Source organism: the organism of the source record quoted next, unplaced genomic scaffold (genome assembly GCF_019419815.1).
Source record: "Pyrus x bretschneideri cultivar Hongxiangsu unplaced genomic scaffold, Pyrus_bretschneideri_v1 Contig38, whole genome shotgun sequence".
NCBI classification, from domain to species: domain Eukaryota; kingdom Viridiplantae; phylum Streptophyta; class Magnoliopsida; order Rosales; family Rosaceae; genus Pyrus; species Pyrus x bretschneideri.
This window is the reverse complement of record NW_025999701.1, coordinates 3,474,273-3,491,509: the sequence shown is the minus strand read 5'-3', so window position 1 is coordinate 3,491,509 and position 17,237 is coordinate 3,474,273. Positions and strand designations below refer to the sequence as shown.

General features: G+C 36.4%; 1 protein-coding gene across 1 annotated transcript; it reads left to right on the top strand.

Moving 5' to 3' along the window:
* Positions 1-2,181: 2,181 nt before the first annotated feature.
* Positions 2,182-6,205, top strand: LOC103927001 (indole-3-acetate O-methyltransferase 1). The gene is made up of 4 exons (XM_009335893.3): positions 2,182-2,473; positions 2,579-2,995; positions 4,443-4,718; positions 5,636-6,205. The coding sequence occupies exons 1-4, from the start codon at positions 2,363-2,365 to the stop codon at positions 5,987-5,989; spliced, it is 1,158 nt and encodes a 385-aa protein (XP_009334168.1). The 5' UTR covers positions 2,182-2,362; the 3' UTR covers positions 5,990-6,205.
* The last annotated feature ends 11,032 nt before the right edge of the window (positions 6,206-17,237 follow it).

Below are 17,237 nucleotides of genomic sequence, written 5' to 3'. Positions count from 1 at the left end.
ACCCATTTTATAGGGCACACTTCGTAATCTATTTCAATGATCCAAACATCTATCTTTTAGGTCTTATATCAAATATCATGTCTACCAATAATCACCACATTTGAAACCAAATGATCGCTGTTAAATGATAGTCATTTTAGTATTTTGTTGCAAAAACATATATGTCCATTTTTAACTAAAAATGAATGTCTTAAAGGTTTTGGATTTATCTAATTTTTTGCAAAAATGATTTTTGAATTGATGAATTGAAATATAGATGGAGTGATCCCTACAAATTGTGTGTGAAAAAATAGAGTGTCCCCCATATAGCATTTGTTCAATTCATCAGTGTGACGCATTGAAAGCACAATATGGGCTGATTAAGTGTTACGTCATAAAAATAAAGTTACCTTGAGGATTAGACTGACAAAGACCAAATTGGCATAACGGAAAAAATAAGAATTTTTTAAATTTTCTGTGTAGAAATAGAGGTTTTATTGGATTAAAATAGAAGCACTCGGCAATGGCTCATGCAACTGTTTTGTCAGTTTTCTTTTCTTTCCTTGCTTCCAGAAATTTTGTCAGTTAACGTTACCAACATATGTGTCCCTGATCTGCATCAAGAACTCCTTTATATTTGGTAACTGTGGGATTTAGATCTTACAAACTTGGAAAGAAATTAATATTGTACTTATTCAGCATTGAAACCTCTAGATATTTAAGAAACTGCTGAAAAATCTACCATCACGCTTTCTGGCTCCCCTTGCAGATTGAGTTGTTTTTATTTCACTACTATTATTAAAAAGAGTTAACTAATTAGTTCAGTCTTTAATTTTCTGACCGGTCGCAATTATCTTGGCTCTCAAACCACTAGTCACGCGCATAGTTTTCTGAGAGTAAGCTTGTATATATTTACCACATATATATGTATAAATTAAATGCAATAGCAGTTCTCATTGTCTCTGCATTTTTTTCAATCTTTTTTTATTGACATTGTCTCTGCATATTGAACAATAGGGTTTTTTCTTCCCCGAACCATACAACTATTGCTTCCAGTGGACACCAAATTGTTTCTGATATGAAGGTTCAGAACTTGAACAAAGGCAAAGGAGAGGCCAACCCTGCCAACAATTCCGAATCCCAGGTTAGTTTTTGTTTGTTTTTTTTTTTTTTTTTTTCCTTTTTTCATCTTTGTATATCTCACCTTTTACATTAATATTTTTATTCATTTATTTATAGAGAGTTAAAATTTTTGTTAGACTCAATTTCTTTATCAAATAGTCACGAAATCACAATTAAAAACCATCAAGTGATTAGGGTAAAGATTAATGAGTGATTAGTTGTTTTTGACATTAAAAATGATTATATAGAGAATTTTAGTCAATTACAATTTAACTCTGATTTAATTCGATTATGTTTCAGGATAATTTTGTTAGTTTAGCATGAAAGTGACTCAAGTGCTAAATATTTTATTATACTTGAAAAAAAGATACTAAGAAAATGAACTCAACTACCACGAACCTAATTTTGCTCAGACCAACACAGTTGGGCATACTAGTACTGAACCCTAGCAGAAGTAGAAGAAAGAGAAATCATCTTTCTGCTCGATTTGAGGGAAATTCTAGGGTTTCAAATATTCTACTTTCTAATATGAGGTTGGAATAGATCTGAACAGAGTGTTTGTCGATCAAGTTTAGAGGAGGAAAGGGACGGAGGAAGTCGGCTTGCGGAGAGCCAAAAGGAGATAAAATGCCAAAGTGAAGTCAATTTTACAGTATTTAAGTTTAACTTTCAACTAAATTCTTTCTTCATGTTGCTTAATTAGATTTAGCTAGGAACTATTCATCAAGTGACTTTAGCATTTGGGATAGCTAGGTAGTTGAAAGTTTGATTTTGAGAGTTTTTAGGTTAAAATAATCAGGTTTGTTGGAGATACTCTATGTTTTAGATTAGGTCATGCCTTGACAAAATGTTGAAGTTCTTTCCATGTGGTTTTATTTATCAATTTGGTCACGGTCCTTGTTTTTGTTAATATTTAAGACATAAGATTTAATTTTTCTTTAATTAACTACACAAAAGAAAACTAAAATTTGATTAAGCGCATAAAAATTACTCAGTATTTTTTAAAATTTGGTGCACATGGAAAATTCTTTAGGGAACACAATTAAAAGAGCTAGCTTGCCATCATGCCACTCCAAAATGCACTACTATATCATCATACTTTATTGTCACTCTTCTAAAAAACAACTCCATTTCCCTCTGATTCTCTCCTCCTCCCTCTATATATACTCCACCATTTACCAACGCCGCCCTTTACCCTCAAAATACACTTGTAATCTTAAACAGCAATACTACTTCTCACTCATCATATTCTTAATTTCTTATGGCTCCCAAGGGAGACAACGTCGTAGTTTCTAGTATAAAGCTCGAGAAGATATTTAGCATGAAAGGAGGCAAAGGAGAGTCCAGCTATGCCAACAATTCCCAAGCCCAGGTAATAGCTAATTCATTAAACTAATTTTTATTTTATGAATTTAGCACTTACTATGTTTCAATATTTAATATTATCCAAATAATTGTGTTTTAATTAAATTTTCAGGCCATACATGCAAGATCTATGCTTCACCTGCTAAAAGAAACCCTAGACAGTGTGCGACTGAGCTCTCCAGAAGTGCCATTTGTGGCTGTGGATCTTGGATGCTCAAGCGGAAGCAACACCATCTACATAATAGATGTGATCATCGAACACATGACCAAGCGCTATGAGGCCTTGGGATATGACCCCCCTGAGTTCTCGGCATTTTTCTCTGATCTCCCCAGCAATGACTTCAACACGCTGTTCCAGCTCATCCCTCCTATGGCCAACCACGGCGGCAGCATGGAGGAAACGCTTGCCGCTGACAACCACCGCTCCTACTTTGCTGCTGCCGTCCCAGGTTCATTTTACCGGCGGCTCTTCCCATCGAGGTCCGTTGACCTTTTTCACTCGGCGTTCTCCTTGCATTGGCTTTCTCAGGTAATTAAGTAAAGTAGTTAATAATCTTAGTCAGTTACCTAATTACATGGGATTTTTTAATAGAATAATATAGTATGTACAAAATTTTAAGTTGGTGATGACAAATATGCAAAACCAATTAGTACTCGTTTGTATCCAAGGAAACTATGCCACATATCCCCGCTGATGCAAATAAATACTCAAAAGAAGGCAAAGAAAGAAGAAAAGTATACGTCTTTCTTGCTGGTTTTGAATTGGTCAAAAAAGTTGATGCCATGAATTATGGTCTCGAGGTTGAAAGGAACTTGTCATATGAAAGACAATTATGTTTTATGTTCGTCCTTTTAAAATGTCATCTTTGAAAGTGAGATGTGTAGTGGTATTTCTCTTCACTTGTAAATGAGAGGTCTTAGATTCGATTCTCACCAAAGAAGAAGTTGAATCACATTATTGCTAGCATATTGTGAGGTTAAGATGACCCTCCTTCCCTTAATGTAGATAATATAGTTTTTTAAAAAAAATAAATGTCTTGATGCTAGACAATGGCTTAACGTTACGATATATGTCGATAGTATACTAAGGGAAACCTTTTGTTTGTACGTCATTCAACTCTATTAGTTATCTAATTACTTTATACGGTTTTAGTAATATATATAAAAACTAAGAATAATATGGTAAATTACACTGCTCAACTGCTTACTTACTCATTCTCATTTCAGATTCTTTATTTTTACCGTGATTGCTATCTTATTCAACACACATTTGAGTATGTACGCTTCATCAAATATTATTACCTTATCCTAACCATTGTAAAAATAAATTTCATTATTATTATTATTAAAGTAAACTTTTTGTTCAAACCTTAATCATCTACAGCTAGTTAGATTGGCTAATTAAGTTTACAAAGATAAAATAAAACTAATCATGGCTTGTTATATTTAATTAGAAGCAAAAGCTTCTGAATCATTTCATTCAAGTCCAATTTACCTAGCTAATACTTTTCCTGAGTGCTCAAGTAACTAATAACTGCTGTATAAAAATAAAAAAGTAGCTAGTAACTGTTCGACCATAAAAAAAGTAGCTAGTAACTGAAAGCGAAACTACGTTGAAGGAAACGGCTAAAAAGTCAAATAAGTTGAACCAAAACAAAAAAAAGGAGAGTGAGCCTGGTCAAAATGTCTTGAAGAATTTACGCAACATGGTTCATGATGCATGCTTTTTTGCGAAATGCTTGGGATTTTCAACAGCCATAAAACAATCTTGTTGTGTGGTTAAAATTCAAAATACACTTAGATGAACATATAAAGCGTTTCTAGTTCAAATAATTAACCATATGTATTTTTATACTCAAAAGTTTTAAGAACGGTTCTTTCTCTTTTAATATCGTTTGTATAAAATCAAAACTTGGACATCGATAATATTAGCAATAATATGATAATTGTTAAATCTCTTATATATGGGGACCCAGGTTCCAGAGAGTGTGCTGGACAAGAGATCAGCAGCCTACAACAAAGGAAGGGTGTTTATTCATGGGGCAAATGAGAGCACAGCTATTGCCTACAAGAAGCAGTTCCAGTCAGACTTGGCAAGCTTTCTCAGGTCCAGAGCCAAGGAGCTCAAGAAGGGAGGCTCCATGTTTCTTGTCTGCTTGGGTAGGACCACAGTGGACCCCACTGACGAAAGTGGCCCAGGCCTTCTCTTTGGGACCCACTTTCAGGATGCTTGGGATGATCTTGTCCAAGAGGTAATCATATATTTAATTATATATGTCACAAGAAATACATTATATAGTAATGTTTGTTTTGTGTGCAATGTGCATGCATAATACCATAGGCCTATAGGGCTATAGAGCTAAGTCACATTTTATTTTTGTGCTTCAATTGGCAGACCAAAAAGCAAAAGAAAAATTAAACACCAAAAACAAATAAACAAACAAGAAAGGAGATATGCATGATTAGATTAGGTGTTATTGGTTTCACAAGACCTTTATCATGAATTTTCACTGGTCATGATTAAGTTGGGTTGATTCTGGCCGTTGGATGCTAACCCTAAAACTGATCTGGCATGGCCCTTCCATTTGTATATTAGTACTGTCGGCAAAATAATTATATATTATTGGTTGCCGGGTGGGCCATGTTATTGAAAAATGGGATCAATGGGATAGCTTGATTTTAAAACCAAAGTTATAATCATTTCTTGTATCACAGGACAAGGGCCATTTGGATAAGTTAGATGACCAGTGTTCATAAAAAAATAAAAAAATAAATAAAAAATTGAAGAAAGAGACCTAAATTACGCACTTATGATCTTCTAATAAGTGGTAAATTTATTATTGCAAAATCTTCATGGTTGGTATGTATTTTTACATGTGCTCTCTTATTTTATTCTCCTTTTTATCGCTAACTCATTCAAATTAATCATGGAACAAATTAATTATGAAATTATAGCATATAAAACTTGCCTTAATTGAAGACCTTATCTTTTATAAGAAATGTGATCAATAATATAATAATTTATATGGCTACAAATAATTTCAGAAAATCATAAATATTTGGATTTGGGTTTATCCTTTCCTTTAACCTTACCACACTACTTTTGAGTTTTTACATATAAAGTTCTGATCCATTGATTAATTAACTATGAATGTATGTTTTTTTGCAGGGACTTATCACTAGTGAGAAACGTGACAGTTTCAACATTCCTGTGTATGCATCAAGTTTACAAGACTTCAAGGAAGTAGTGGAAGCCGATGGCTCATTCACCATAAACAAGCTCGAGATTTTTAAAGGAGGAAGTCCCCTTGTTGTGAGCGAACCTGATGATGCTGCTGAAGTCGGTCGAGCCCTTGCCAACAGTTGTAGGAGCGTTGCTGGAGTCCTTGTCGATGCACACATCGGTGACCACCTTGGCAATGAGTTGTTCTCAAGGGTGGAGAAAAGGGGCACAAGCCAAGCCAAAGAGCTACTGGAGAAGTTACAATTCTTTCACATAGTGGCCTCACTTTCTCTTGCTTAATTAGGGGGTGTGCCCTTTTGTTCTTCTATAGTTGTGTGATCTTTATGTTAAGCAATATGCAGAAAAGAGAACAGAGAGATTGCAGAAGAAGAAGAAGGAGGAAACAGAGAAGGTTTAGAGAGAGAGAGAGAGAGAGAGGGAGAAAGAGAATAAATTTTCACTTGTATTTTCTTGTTTTCTTGAATGATTTATGGTTACAAGGATACGGTTGCTTTATAGGTGAATACTCAGCTAACTACAGTATCCGAATCTTACAATACCAACAATCCTAACTACCTTATTTGTTTAACTAATGACATGTGTCATGATCCACACCCTCCATATCCTGTATACTCTAACATACCCACCCCCCCCGGGAAGCTCATGGTGGTCTAAGCATGAGATTGTTGCAGTGAGTATTGAACAATGGTGAACTCAAGCCTTTGGTAAAAATGTCAGCAAATTGCTCAGAAGAAGAGAAACTGAACCAAGAAGCTTCTTGATAGATGACCATGGTATAAGATTGTCTCCCTCCGTCAACCTCATGGTTGGAGTATCAAATATGAGATTGTTGCAAGGAACATAGCACATTATCTTTAACGAGCGACAAGTCAAACTAATGCCTTTGTCATCAACATCTTTAGACTTATACAGTTCATGAAGAACATAATTTGAAATGTTATGAAAGACCGATTGAATTCTTTTAACCAATTGCATAAGTAATCTAATTATAGCAACAAGAAATTCTAACTCAAATTGGAAAGCCAGCTTAGCAACCCAGCAATTAAGAAAGAAGAAATCATTCTCAAAGTACATCCAAGATAAATGCTTCTGAACAAAAACTTGGGGCATCCACCTTTGTTATAGTAATTAGCATATGGTATATATGCTAGCTTAAGATTAACAATACTTGCACCATCACATAACTTACTCAAGGTATGCATTTCACCAAGTTTTCCAATGTTGTCATAGTCTTCTTGCTAGTGGTAAGAGCATATATCTGATAAGGTATTACTTGTATCCAGAAGAATGCCACCAGTCTCCAAATTTCCCAAAGGGAATCGTGTTGATTTTTCATCAGGTGATTTGATGGTAAGATTAGATTTAGTGATGGAAGGTAACTTGTATAATAGCACAAGGAAGTTGATTCATTGATTTCATGATTTGAGCACTGAAATGATGGTGTCAATGGAGTGTGGTGAGTGTGGTTTTGTAAATCATACAACTCAATAAACAAAGTAGCTTTCTTTGTTGCCACTATTTCCAGCTTCTGACCAAACATGCTTTCAATTTTTTTCCTTATCAACTCATTCACTAGTCATTTCATTAGTCACATCATGTTCTATTGGAATATAATCTCCCCTCATGCCATAAACCTGATTACATCCATTGAAGCATCCATCATTGGGCCAACAACATTCACAATATTTTGTCAGTGGATGATGAGAGTTAAGAATTCCTTGAGATATTTTCAATGTACTTTGACATGATTCAAGGGCTGAAATTGAAGAGTGAGTAATAAGTATGTGATAACAATGAGCAGCAAAATGACCCTTCTGTGAATTAGGATACGAAGATGGAGGTGAGCCAAGAACTCCCGGTGAAAATTTAGGAAAAGACTTGTATGTATTAAACCTTGGACCATTATTGTAATGGAATTGACCTTTAGCACATCGCACGACATTAGACAAGTGAGATGGCATAGAAGATGGCATTGAATACGATTTGTTTTGTCCTTTGAAACTGGTATGTATAACAGTCATTAGAGGTGCAGATGAATAGGTCCTATTTCTATACAAGCAAGTGACAACACTATGGTTCCTCCAATTACATATTTGACATAGCTCAGGTGAATCAGTGATTTTGTAAATACAATTAGCTGCACTATGACCTTGTTAAGCACATAATTGGCAAATGATTGTAGAATAAAAATCTCCATTGTTAAGCTGGGAAGTGAATTCATGTACAACACATTTAGGATTAGAATACCTTTGGTCGTGATTATACTGAAACTTGCATGTACATTTGATTTTGAGTAAAAGGATTGATTGTGTCCACTGCCTCCATTGCATCCAGGACTGGCATAGAAACTAGAATGACCATTGCCTTGAAAACCCAGATTTTGTGTAGAGCCATTTGATGCAGATGATCCATGACGATAATTGGCAGTTACTGAGTCTTTGGAACCCTGTCTTTGATCATGTGCCACCATAGTAGAGAGGAATGGTATTGATGAATTGTTTTTAACAAAAACTTCCTCTGCAAGCAATTGGGATCGAAAATCTTTGAGACAAATAACATTTTCTCTGCCATGGATTACACATCTAAAGGTGTTATACTCGGATGGCAAGCCATTAAGAGCAAGAATAATAATATCCTCATCTGCAAATGTGACTCCAGCAGCAGCATGAAAATCTCTTGCTTCCTTGATTCTTTGCAGGTATTGAGTCACAGATACAATGCCTTTTTCAAGATTTGATTTCATTTGAAAGATTGTAGCCCTACTCACAATAGAGAATTGTTCTTGGAGCCTAACCCATAAATCCCTTGCACTTGTGTTACCAATAGCACAAGAAATTGCAGAAGGGGATAAGGTTGTAGTAATGAGATGCATAAGTGCCCTATCATGCATTTTCCAAACCTTGTATTCATCTGTCTCAGTTCTTGAAGATGAGACACCAGTCGTTACCGCAGAATCCCCAAAATAAATAGAAGGAAATTGGGAAGGACACATATTTGTGCCATCAACAAACCCCGTAATCCTATGACCTTCAAGCATCAATTGCATCTAAAAGTGCCATTGAAGGTAGTAGTTCTCATCCAACTTGAGTGAAACTGAAGTTGAAATGGATGAAATTAACCCCGTGATCAGTGAACGCAAGATCTGCAATTGACTCGCGGTAACCATGTTGGTCAATTTTCTCAGAGAACTTAAAACAAACACTTGGTGTGTAAGAACTTGCAAAAAAAAGATGGCAAAAATGGGTAATAATCACAACCTAGAAATTCAGAAAAGAAATCATAGAAAGATTGTAGAAGAAAGAAATAGGTAGCGGAAGAAAATAACTAAGGATCCAAAAAGCTTGCAACGAAGCTTATTTGGCTCTAATACCATGTTAAGCAATATGCAGAAAAGAGAACAGAGAGATTGCAGAAGAAGAAAGAGGAAACAGAGAAGGTTTAGAGAGAGAGAGAGAGAGAGAATGAATTTTCACTTGTATTTTCTTGAATGATTTTTGGTTACAAGGATACAGTTGCTTTATAGGTGAATACTCAGCTAACTACCTTATCCGAATCTTGTAATACCAACAATCCTAATTGCCTTATCTGTTTAACTAATGACATGTGTAATGATCCACACCCTCCATGTCTTATATACTCTAACACTTCAATTATTGCATAGAAATCCAAAACACAAGAACAGAGGAAAAAAGTTATGGTTGGGGCATACTATTTTTTCTTTCTTTTTGTGTGCTTGTACTTTGTTGACTGTGGTAGTAACCTTTATTAATATGCCTATAGGGCTTTGTGACTACGTGTTCCTTTGAAATGAATCAGGTAAATGAAACATTAATTAGTACAAAGTTAAAATCCCTTCTTACTTTAATCTTCCTTTATTTCATGTTATTGTGTCTGGTTTAATGTGATATATATTTGTATGAATGAGGAGTTTCAATTTTACCTAACACCTTTTGGGTTTTTGAAATGCCATTTGATTTAGTTATCTATACTTTTCACTCTTCCTTAACAACAATTTAATTGTTTTTAAACAAGGTTGCTGGGTTGATAGTGAACAGTGGTAGTTATTTCAGTCGCTAACTTATCAATGGTGTTCTTTCCAAAAGTTTTGAATTACTTGCTAGTTTTTAATTCACGTAGGCTGCCTTGTTATTTTTTTGTCAAAATGATAGATTTAATCAATACAAATAGAAATGTTTACATCCTCTGCAAGAATGTTGAACAGGAAACTTGGGAATAGAAGTCCCCATCTATGAGAGCCCCCTCTACTGTTTACAAACGAAACCACCGAGTGAGCTCAGCTGCCCTATTGCAAGCCCGCGGCACAAAACATACTCGATGGATTCCATTTGAATAGCTAGCTCTCGGATGTCAAATAAGATGTAAGCAACTGTAAAATCTGGTTCCCTTTCTCCTTTGAGCATTGAAATTAATTAAGTTGATGGAGTCCGATTCCAATATAACATGTTTAAGTCCTTCCTCCACGCATGCAGTCAGATGATCCCTTACGGCCTCAGCTTCCATGGCGAGGCTCGATGAGGCCAGCAGTCCACCCTGTCCTCCCTCCATTTGAAACCAACCTGCACTATTCCTCACGACCCGCCGAGTTCCTCCTGATATTGCGTCCGCTTGCCATGCTTTACCGAATTGACCTTCAACCTTCCTATTTCTGGCTTCCTCCGTTGGAGATTATGTTGGGTTCCACTAGGAGGCCAGCATAACAGCTTCGCACAGCAGCCCCTTTGGTTCGCATCAGTCCATTCTTTCCGGGGCTTCTTCATCACACTAATAGCCTATTCAGGCGGACAAAGCTCTCCTTGAAAGGTTGCTGCATTTCTGCACTTCCAAAGCCGCCAGCAACCAAAGGCAAAAATCTGCAACAGCTCCTCGTTTTGATCCATTTTGCTGCAAAGATCAAATATTTGGTATCCTTGTTAATAACCTGATATTAATTCTAAACCAGATAACTATTCCTACTAAGAGCATCTAGTCTTCAATGCTAAGTCAAATTGTAATCCAAGACATTCTATAATACAAATGGTAATACTTGAGCAAAATACTTTATTTTTCATGTTCATTTTAGATTATTACTTAAAATAGTTTTTTTTATTATAAGCTTAACTTCCCAAATGTAAATATTTTTAAAAACATATATAATTAGTTGTTGGAGAACATGTAATGATAAGTAATGGAAAACCGTTACATTAATTAAGAACAGAATGCAATATATAGCCACTGGTTGCAAAGTTGAGGTGAGTTGGCTTATGGGTAAAACTAGGTTATGTCAGGTTCAAAAACCTCGATGTAACAAAAAAAAAAGAAAAAAGAAAAAAAAAGGTGTGCAATAGAAACATTCATTTAACTGCTAGGCCACTAGCAGCTAAGCAGCAAGCAAGCTGTACACACACACACACTATAGTCTCCAAACCTTATGTATCTAGTTCAAATTCAAGGTTCAAACCTTATGTATCTAATTCAAATTCTCTACATTCTTCTCCTCTAAACCATAATGCCATACCAATTTTTTATTTTTTTACAAACGATAATGTTACACAACTACATTGAACAGTTTTCTCAACGAACAAAAGTTCATCACGCAAAGACAAAATTCCATCGCTTAAGTATCGGTACAACGACTCCTTTGTCACACATACGTCATTGCGCAAAGGTTGTGAAAAATGCATTTGCATGACGAAGACAAGTAAATGTCGTCACACAAGACACCTTGCGTGATGAAGCATAGGTTCGTCGCCTAAAATATAGGGGAACAAAGCATATATCGCGCAGAACTAAGGTACGACATTATATCGTCACGTTGAGTTTATGTCGACAACAGGGCATCGTTGGGTATGTATATGCACGACAAATAATTTCTTCGACTAGACCTTTCTACAACGAAATTTGTCCAACAATATTTGATTTTGAGTAATTTTAATGTTATGTAATTATAAAATTTTCGTCGTTAATGATTATGCGTGACAAATTGCCTCGTTGCTTTTAATCATATGCAACGCAAGCCATTCATAGCGTAAATGACAGATCCCGACCCGGAATGTCCACCTGGACTCTGAATCGAGCCGTGTTGGCGGACACCAGGAGGGTGACGAAGCCATAAAGTGTAGTAATATGGAAAATATGAATAAATTTAAACCTAAAATGCCTAAATATAAGAGTGTGCTTATGAGTGGAAATGAACCTATTTCACACGTGATGTCAAAGCATAAGCAAAGTACAGTAAAGTAGGATAAGAATTATACCATCGAAGGTAATCTCCAATACCAAGATTTGCCAAGAATGCTCGTCGATATGAAAACACAGCCACTAAAACCTGGAGGGGTGAAAAATAAGGGTAAGTGGGCCTAAAAATAAAGTTTTATAAAAATCTTTTTGAAAATATTATAACCCCTCGTCGTAAAATAAGTATAGTTTCCAAAATATACATATTACGTATAGTAAGAGAATACTTACCGTAACATGCAAAACCTCAAGAATTCAATACGACACAATATTTCGTAAGTAAGCACATGGCGTCCGTAATCACATAATCTCGCATAAGCAAACATATCATATCGAGTGCTCATCGACATATGCTGAAACACGAGTTCATGCAGAGATATTCTGACATAAACATGACTGGGTGTAACAAAGATATACGCTCTAGTACTACAATCACGTGAAGACTGGCGCTATGCGCAGCATATAGGAGTCCTAATTGCCTATAGCAATCTAGAACAGGATTGGCACCTACAATAGATCCAAAGTGAGTGTACAGTGCGAAGTGCACATACACATGAAAGCTTGGCCCTGGTTCGGGCAAGTATTAACACCAGTGTAAGAACGATGAGCAGATAACGTAAACAAAATCATACAACAGTAAATCAATAACTTACACCAACATAATACTATTCACTGCTGTAAATATAAATAAGGCATCTCTTAATAATATGCATACATACGCATCCCGTAGGATTTAGGATAATTTCGTAAATTCCGTTATTTTGCTAATTCTTATAAACATTAGTCCAATCTAGGCATATGTAGGAAGTTCTTTTTCAAATGTATAAATGGAAACTAAAAAAGTGTATAATATTTAAGAGTAAAGACCCATTCACAAATACTTGCGAGACTGTAACTGTTCGAGTTAGGACAGTCGGAGTCTCTGATAGTTATCACACCTAAGCATAACATTGGGAAAACGGAGTGTGGATTTGGAATCAGAGCGTCGAGATACACAAAGAAGGGTCCCGAGCAATTTTTCTAAAAAGTCAATGAAAAGTCAATAGTCAGCCCTAAAAAGTCAATTGAGATGCCCAGATGGTTAACTACATTAAAACTTTAGAATTTCACTAAATGGATACCAAAAATGTACTCGGGGCATCGAAATTAGCCTTGGAGGGTTTTCGAGAAAATTCCAAAAAAGTCAACAACGAATATTCCCAGAATATTCTGAGCCCATTTTGGAACAGAACTGGGCTGGTTGGGCTAAATATTTGGGCCAAAGACTTTGGACCGGAGTTTTGGGCCTAAGGCCCCCTTTTTCTTCTTCTCTTGCTGGTTGCTGCTGCAACCATCGGAATCTGAGAAAATAATGGTCGGATAAACCTCGGCTCCGACCAAACAAAAATTTACTAAACCTAGCGTTCCCATATATCAAATCAAAGCTTGAAAAACAAGGAATTGAAATATAACTTTGGTTTCCTCGGCGGTGGTCGAAGTTGGCCGGAAAACGGCTCGAAAGCAATCGGAATATCTGGGAAGTTCTTCCCCATCCGTTTCTTGGTTTCGTTGGGTTCTAAGTAAACTCGCTGGAGAAAATGGCAATGCTAGTCTCCACTTAGTTGTTCTGTGTAGTGGGGAAGACAAGGAGCTGAAATAGAGGGTACAAGTGTTGTCTCTGATTCCTGGGTTTTCACAAAAGAGAAGCGATGATGGCCGGGTGGTATGTTAACCTAGCCAGAGTCGACCATGACAAATGATCACTATTCATGTTTCTATGCAGTGGGCACCGAGTTGAAAGAGTGAAAATGAGGGGGTTTAGAAAACCAGAATGGACGAGTGGTGGTGCTCTGGTACGATTTATCTTCAATGGGCACGGCGGCTTCATTGTTGGTCATTCCTACATTTGTAGATAAGATGGGTTAAAGGACTGGGAGAGATGAAGGGAAAGAGAGAGTGTAGAATTTGAGAGTCAAAGTGGGAAAGAGAGAGATAGTGCAATGAAAGGGAGAAACGGTATGAGGTGGCAGAAAAAGAAGATAGAGAGATAAGAGGGAAACACGGGAGAAAGGTGAAGGAATGAGGTGTGGGCCCCACTTGGCACACGGCTCAAAGTCACCAATAAAGAAATAGAAAATATCTCTTGTAACATGAATTTACCAAAACACCCATCACGCTCCGTAGTTTCTAAAATCTTTGTTGTAACTCCAAATTTAGTTCTGCTTACCCTTATGCATTCACACCGTCAAGCACTTCGAGAATACAGTAAAATAATACCTCGTATGCATCACAAAAATATGATCAACGAAGGTCAACAATCTCTCCTCTAGGTGCATTTTCGTCAATTCACACTTTTAAAATTTATAAAACCGTAGAAGTAGGGATGGGTCATCACAATCTACCCACCTTAAAAGAATTTCATCCCCGAAATTTGAAATAAGTTGATATACATAAAATACTCAAAGAAGAAAGAAATATATATATAAAGAATAAAAGTTAGAGTGGTTGCATAAAAGAGAATGCCATTCTGTCACGATCGAATTGCAATGATTCATCTTTCATACCTCCAAACTCAAACTTTCATTCTTCTTCAATACAATACCAAAATAAATTAAGTTACAAACCAAAAACAAAAATAAAAGCTTAAAGTTTATAAAGATTGTTGGCCTTTTCGGCCCCTTGATCTTGTTGATGGTTGTGGTTGCTTCCTTAATGTTGGTACTGGTACTTTTCCCCTTGATGTTAATGGTTGAGCCTTTCCCCTAGATGTTGATGGTTAAGCCGTTCCCCTTAAAATGGGTGGTCGTGGAGGTAGTTATTGGACGTTGAACCTCAACTTGAGGTGGTCAAGGAGGTGGATGTGGCATTTCATTTCCTTGTGTTGTATTTTCCTCACCTCCTAAATTAGCCGTGCCTAAAACAATAAACCACAAATAATTTATATTGAATTATATAAATATATAATAAATACTACGAAAATAAAAGAGGAAATTAAATTGTTTACTTCTTTCTAAGCATTCAAGTTCCTTGTAGAAATAGAATTCGTCGAGTGTAGGCTCCTTGTAGAAACAAAATTCATTTCCTCTAAGCCAATCACTAGTACACACTAAAGCCTTAACCATTTTAGGTGTTAAGGAAGCTCTAAAAGGATCAATAACTCTTCCACCAAGACTAATGACATTCTCACTAGCAACAGTGCTACTAGGAAGGGCCAATACATCCTTAGCAACTTTACTAAGAGTTTGATATGTACCACTATTTCCTTTCCACCAATCAAAAGGATTGAAACCCTCATATGTTAGGCTTTGATGTGGATCATTGAAGTACATATCCACTTCATTGGCTATCTCATTTTGTTGTGCCTCCGCTCTCTTTCGTTGGATCTTTCTTGTCATCCTTGAAGCAACATCAATATCTACTATCACACCCCCCCCCCCATCATCTAGTACAACACTTGATCTTCGCTCCACATTTGAAGTAGCACTACTACTAGTACTACTAGTACTACTACTAGGGACCACTCCCTCTTTATATATATGCATTATACAACTCGGTTACATAGCCTTTAACCCTTACTTTCCCCTCCCTTCCATAGCCGAGCTCTTCTAGATTTGTCTCCAACATATCAAATTTGTACCTCAAGTCAAGTGCTTGGGCTACAAAGAGAATAGGATTCACCTTTTCAATGTCACCCCAATATTTGTCAAACTTGAGCTTTACTGAGGTAGCTACACTTTGCAAAGTGGTATTAGAGGTGTTTTTGATTTGTTCTTCTATCTCCACTTGCAATGCAATCACCGTGCTAAGTATTAAGTGTGACGTTGGAGTAAGGGTTGCACTCAATGTCAAGGTGGCATCATAAATTTTTTTGAGAAAGTGAGCAAAACTCACCTACCTCTCCCAATCATCCACCTCCGGAGGATCCACCCTCTTTGCCTTTGTTGTCACCCTATCAACCTCTTTTGAGACCTCCTCTTTAAAAGAGTCACACTCAAACGCCATCCTAGAGAACACTTCTTTAAACTTGAAAGCATTATTAAGCATTTCATACGTGGCATTCCACCTTGTGACAACATCAAAAGGGATACTTAACATCCTATCAAATCTCGACAAGACACAATATTCCCTAAAAGACTCTAACCTTGCAAGTGATGAGTGTATAAACTTCACATAATTTCTTATGGCATCAATCTCACATCTAATCATCTAATACATTAAGAAGAACCTTCACTTCATATACATTGACATAGAAGCCAAAGTCCAAATTCATACAGTTATATAAAAGGGAGCTCAAAAAGGTCTAGGCACTATCCACAACCTGCTAGTGTTTGCAGCACTTAAATTCATTATGACATGGATATCTTAAACCACTAATGCCAAGTTTTCTCAACATGTAACCTTAAGCAAATCAAACAGTGCAATTGTAGAGAACATTAACAAATAGAAAAGCACACGTATTTGTCTTTGCCCATCTTTCACATTGATAACACAAAACTTATTAGAAACAAACTACGCATTGTGCCTCAAAGAACAAAATTTTAACAAAACCAGATAACAAAACTCAAATTTCTTAAGGTGTAATCAGTGAGCTCCAATTCCAAACATAGAATAATCACCCAATTAACATAAACTAGCCATCATTAACCAGTTAAACACACATAATTTAAAATAGTTTCCTCATATTCTTCCACAAAAGCCAACTAATCATGGGGTTTCAACTTTCAAGTATTTGATCAAAATCAAAATGCATAATGTACTCATAACAAGCACATGAGTTAATAAAAAACTGCTAATTTACAACAAACTATAAAAACCCATCTGAGGAATTTACCTGTTGGTAAATAAAGCTCCAGCACAGAAGTTGTAGAAGCAAAGTAAAAGAGCCTAGTTCCTTCACCAATTTGCAAAAACCCAAGAACCATTAGATCAACTAAATAGAATCTGTGAAACCAAATATTTAAGAATTCGAAAATTAAATTTTAAAAACCCTAAATTTACAAACCATAGTTTAGAATTCGAAAATTAAATTTCACAAACCCTAAATTAATTCCCATAATTATTTACTTGTATCTGGATCTGAGAGAGAGAATCGTGTGAGAGACTCTTGAGAGAGAGACCGGTGGTTATGGCTCTGTGTCGTGAAGGAAGGCTCCACCGTTGGAGAGAGACAGCGGTGGCTCCGTGTGGTAGTGGGCCGGTGACTGGCCAGAGTTGGATTTGAGAGTCGAGACAGAGATGAGGAGACTCAGGAGAAGGCTCTCAGAGGCTGAACTGAGAGACTAAGTGAGAAATGAGATCGAAACAACTCGACTGG

What these genes read in the sequence shown, in the direction of transcription:
- LOC103927001 (XM_009335893.3), top strand. Translation starts at nt 2,363, where the DNA reads ATGGCTCCCAAGGGAGACAACGTCGTAGTTTCTAGTATAAAGCTCGAG. An exon ending in CCTTGCATTGGCTTTCTCAG is followed by an intron (nt 2,996 to 4,442) that starts GTAATTAAGTAA and finishes ATGGGGACCCAG; the next exon opens with GTTCCAGAGAGTGTGCTGGA. An exon ending in GGGATGATCTTGTCCAAGAG is followed by an intron (nt 4,719 to 5,635) that starts GTAATCATATAT and finishes GTTTTTTTGCAG; the next exon opens with GGACTTATCACTAGTGAGAA.